This window comes from Aplysia californica, unplaced genomic scaffold (assembly GCF_000002075.1).
Source record: "Aplysia californica isolate F4 #8 unplaced genomic scaffold, AplCal3.0 scaffold00076, whole genome shotgun sequence".
Classification (NCBI taxonomy): domain Eukaryota; kingdom Metazoa; phylum Mollusca; class Gastropoda; order Aplysiida; family Aplysiidae; genus Aplysia; species Aplysia californica.
The window spans coordinates 1,601,730-1,606,891 of NW_004797346.1; the positions used below are offsets into that span (position 1 = coordinate 1,601,730).

At 37.3% G+C, this 5,162-nt stretch overlaps 1 protein-coding gene across 1 annotated transcript in view; it reads right to left on the reverse strand.

Moving 5' to 3' along the window:
• NEP (neutral endopeptidase) overlaps nt 1–5,162 on the reverse strand; it is a gene marked incomplete in the record, with an annotated part of 58,342 nt that overhangs the window by 42,220 nt on the left and 10,960 nt on the right. Inside the window, 2 exon segments of the mRNA NM_001204663.1 lie at nt 2,204–2,232; nt 3,218–3,247. Coding sequence (NP_001191592.1) covers nt 2,204–2,232; nt 3,218–3,247 — 59 coding nt within the window.

Consider the following 5,162-nt stretch of genomic DNA (forward strand, 5'->3'; position numbering starts at 1 on the left):
TTATCATTGAAAAAGTGCAGAAAATTACAACAAAGTTCTTTATCAGTTCCAGGTGGAAACCGAGTACAATTCTCCCTTCCCAATAATTGATCAGATAATCGAAAATGTTCCTTGCAGTAGTTTCCATTTTGAAATTTGTTAAGATAGAATTGTTTCTTGTTGTTTTCAATCAGGATGTTGACGTTGTTTCGTTCAGTTGCCAAAATCTGTTCGTGGACGTGGAGGCCCGTCTTTCTAAGCTGTCTCTCCGCTTTCCTTCGTTGTTTTTTGGCCTCTTTGATCTCGAGAGTAAACGACGGAGAAGCTGATCTTGGTGAGATCTTACGAGTGACTACGGGAGCATGTTTGTCCAATTCATTGCGCAGAACTGAAGAGAATTGACACAGAGGTGTCAGGCTTAGAACTGAGAACGAAGTTTATATCCGATTTAAAAGATGAGACGTCGAGTTGTTTCTTGTTACGAGACTGAACACGTTTTGATACGGTGTTTGGTTTACTGAGGTTCAAAACAGCTACAAGTAATAGGTGGTCCGAGATACCCTTGTCTTTGACCTCTATGTTCTTGAAAAGAGGTGTATTATTCGGCGTGATGATCAGATCAAGTGTATGTCCATGCTTTTGCGTTGGCAGAGAAATATATTGAATAAGATTGTGCTGTTCTAGAATAGACATACATTTTCTTGTATTTGCACATGTTTGGTTGTCGTAGTGTATGTTCAGATCGCCACAAATCATAAATCGTTGACCTCTCTGCCTTAAACAACATACGAGTTGGTTGAATTCTATGTAAAAAGTTTCTAAATTCACAACATTACGTTTGCTCTTTGAAGGGCGATAGAGACATATAATTGTAAGATTATATTTGTTATCAGTCACAAAGTTTATGGAAGCAGCTTCAAACGATGTGCATGATGTTGCTAGCCATTCCTTGGCTTTAGGTAGTGATGCGGTGGAGCGAAAAATAAAGGCTATGCCTCCCCCTTCTCTGTTCTTGCGTGGAAAGGGTTTTATCTCATAGCCTGATTGACATATTTCGACTAATACGTGTTCATCACTTTCTTTGTGTAACCAAGCTTCTGTTATACACAAAATGTCTATGTTCAGTTCTTCGATGGTGTCATTAATCATTACAGTCTTATTTCTACAAGACTGGGCGTTTATACAACAGGTGCGGTAGTACGGAACTCCTTCTTGTACGACGTTTCTACACTCAACTCTAATAAGGTTGTTATTGTTGACATTTTTATTTGTAGTCACCGAAAGGAAAACTTCATTGTTTTTGTTTCTGTGTTTACTTCTAGTAACACAGTCATAGTGGGGAAACTCGGGCTCTGAGTACACATTTTCAACACGCTGGGTTATTACAACTTGAATCGTGCAACGTGTTCACCTCCCCCTTCTTGCTATCCGTCGGGTCTTACTACGGCAGGGTGAGGTGGACGGGGCGGGGTCTTGTCTTGGAATGAGTTCTAATATGCCAAAATCAGCACACTTGTCAATAACGTAAAACGGTAGAGTAACCGGCTGTTCAGTCCGATAGTTCGTAGTTGTACACGTCATGTATACATGCTTTGTTTACCTTTGGCTGGTGTTTTTGTTGTTGTTGTTGCAACTCATGGTGAAAAACGAGGAATAGAAACTTACAGTAGAAGGCAATGAGCTCCAACATGACCACGAAATTAGAGAATTGCCGGCCAGATCTAGTAGCAAATGTCATGATTTTGATGTAGATAGATGCTTTGAAAATTCCTGAATAAGCACGTATAGAAAATAATCCAAGCTGTAGCGAAAATTTATCTAAAATCGACAAAAAAACAACAACCACAGAGCAGAGAGTGGAGCGCCTGCACGCTCACTCACTCCCCTACTCACCGTCGTAAACAAGGTAAACAGAGAAAAAAAAAGGTTTAAAAATCCAGTTGCAAACCCCCCTCCTTACCCCACAAACCCACTCCTGTTACAATTTCTTTAAAAGACCATCTAATTTGTTGTATCATCTCAATAATTATTTCTCTATTCCAGAAGAGTGTAAGTATAGTAGACCAATGTCTTTCAGTTGATGTTAATTCACCGATCATTCCTTTCAACAAAAGGGCCCCAGCTAGTATATGATATTTATTTCTATATTAAACATGTAACTATACACAATTTCTTTGCAAGACCGTCTCTTAATCATAGCTATACCTTTGCTAAGATACCTACCTGCTGATGTTGTGCCTCCTGAGCCTGAAGCTGAAAAATAAAGAGAATACATCAATAAATGGTTTATGTAAGGCGGACTATGGCGTACACATCTTCAGATGTACATGAACATGGTATCAAGACTTAATAGTCACCAAAAACATAATATTATATTTATCTCTATATATTATATTTGTGAAAATTCATCCCTTTGGCATCCTAAAACTTCCGAATCTCTTAACTTTCGAATTTGACAAAATTAATGATTGTTCAGAATCATTTAAAGGGTGCATAGTTTTATTGAGGAGCCTGAAGTCAATGTAGTTTAACGTTCAGTTTTTCATTAGTTTCGTTTAGATCTAGACCTATTCTTGGGAAAGTCCGTCTTCTAAGACGCCGTTTTAAACAAGTGAGGTTTCCAATTACTTGACGTGCGCACTGTTTCCTCATCTTTGAAATTCTGGAGTGTACAGCAACAAAAGCGGAATAGAGAATCCATCTATACATCCATTAATGTTTGGCAACTTGGACACATGTGTCCATTTTCCCATAAAACTACGACAGCTACAGAGTTGAAAGTTGGCAAGTACCTGCAAAAAGATGGATAGATCCCCATGACGTAGCCTGAATTTTTATTTATTCACTTCCTGAATTTAGAAAAAGATATTGACTAAATGTTCCCGTCCTTCTTTGGCCTTTGTGATTATTCCACTGAGAAACGGAACAAATCTGCGTAGCTGTCCTTCACAGAGGAAGTGACGGAAGTGATATTTCGCGAGGCACATTTTGTTTTGAGAGTATAGATTTAAACCTTCTAATTTGTTGTATCATCTCAATAATTATTTCTCTATTCCAGAAGAGTGTAAGTATAGTAGACCAATGTCTTTCAGTTGATGTTAATTCACCGATCATTCCTTTCAACAAAAGGGGCCCAGCTAGTATATAATATTTATTTCTATATTAAACATGTAACTATACACAATTTCTTTGCAAGACCGTCTCTTAATCATAGCTATACCTTTGCTAAGATACCTACCTGCTGATGTTGTGCCATCTGAGCCTGAAGCTGAAAAATAAAGAGAATACATCAATAAATGGTTTATGTAAGGCGGACTATGGCGTACACATCTTCAGATGTACATGAACATGGTATCAAGACTTAATAGTCACCAAAAACATAATATTATATTTATCTCTATATATTATATTTGTGAAAATTCATCCCTTTGGCATCCTAAAACTTCCGAATCTCTTAACTTTCGAATTTGACAAAATTAATGGTTGTTCAGAATCATTTAAAGGGTGCATAGTTTTATTGAGGAGCCTGAAGTCAATGTAGTTTAATGTTCAGTTTTTCATTAGTTTCGTTTAGATCTAGACCTATTCTTGGGAAAGTCCGTCTTCTAAGACGCCATTTTAAACAAGTGAGGTTTCCAATTACTTGACGTGCGCACTGTTTCCTCATCTTTGAAATTCTGGAGTGTACAGCAACAAAAGCGGAATAGAGAATCCATCTATACATCCATTAATGTTTGGGAACTTGGACACATGTGTCCATTTTCCCATAAAACTACGACAGCTACAGAGTTGAAAGTTGGCAAGTACCTGCAAAAAGATGGATAGACCCCCATGACGTAGCCTGAATTTTTATTTATTCACTTCCTGAATTTAGAAAAATATATTGACTAAATGTTCCCGTCCTTCTTTGGCCTTTGTGATTATTCCACTGAGAAACGGAACAAATCTGCGTAGCTGTCCTTCACAGAGGAAGTGACGGAAGTGATATTTCGCGAGGCACATTTTGTTTTGAGAGTATAGATTTAAACCTTCTAATTTGTTGATCATCTCAATATTTATTGCTCCATTCCAGTAGAGTGTAAGTACAGTAGACCAATGTCTTTCAGTTGATGTTAATTCAACGATCATTCCTTTCAACAAAAGGGGCCCAGCTAGTATATGATATTTATTTTTATATTAAACATGTAACTATACACAATTTCTTTGCAAGACCGTCTCTTAACCATAGCTATACCTTTGCTAAGATACCTACCTGCTGATGTTGTGCCTCCTGAGCCTGAAGCTGAAAAATAAAGAGAATACATCAATAAATGGTTTATGTAAGGCGGACTATGGCGTACACATCTTCAGATGTACATGAACATGGTATCAAGACTTAATAGTCACCAAAAACATAATAATATTATATTTATCTCTATGTATTATATTTGTGAAAATTCATCCCTTTGGCGTCCTAAAACTTCCGAATCTCTTAACTTTCGAATTTGACAAAATTAATGGTTGTTCAGAATCATTTAAAGGGTGCATAGTTTTATTGAGGAGCCTGAAGTCAATGTAGTTTAATGTTCAGTTTTTCATTAGTTTCGTTTAGATCTAGACCTATTCTTGGGAAAGTCCGTCTTCTAAGACGCCATTTTAAACAAGTGAGGTTTCCAATTACTTGACGTGCGCACTGTTTCCTCATCTTTGAAATTCTGGAGTGTACAGCAACAAAAGCGGAATAGAGAATCCATCTATACATCCATTAATGTTTGGCAACTTGGACACATGTGTCCATTTTCCCATAAAACTACGACAGCTACAGAGTTGAAAGTTGGCAAGTACCTGCAAAAAGATGGATGTTGTATCATCTCAATATTTATTGCTCCATTCCAGTAGAGTGTAAGTATAGTAGACCAATGACTTTCAGTTGATGTTAATTCACCGATCATTTTTCAAAAAAAAGAGGCGCCCCATAGTATATAATATTTATTTTTATATTAAACATGTAACTATACACACTTTCTTTGCAAGACCGTCCCCTTAACAAGCTATACCTTTGCTAGATACCTCCCCCTGATGTTGTGCCATCTGTGCCTGAAGCTGAAACATGAAAGGAATACCTCACTAAATGGTTTATTAGGGGGAATGTTGAGTACACACGTTCACATGACCCGCACATAAACATAGTATCTTTTTTCAAC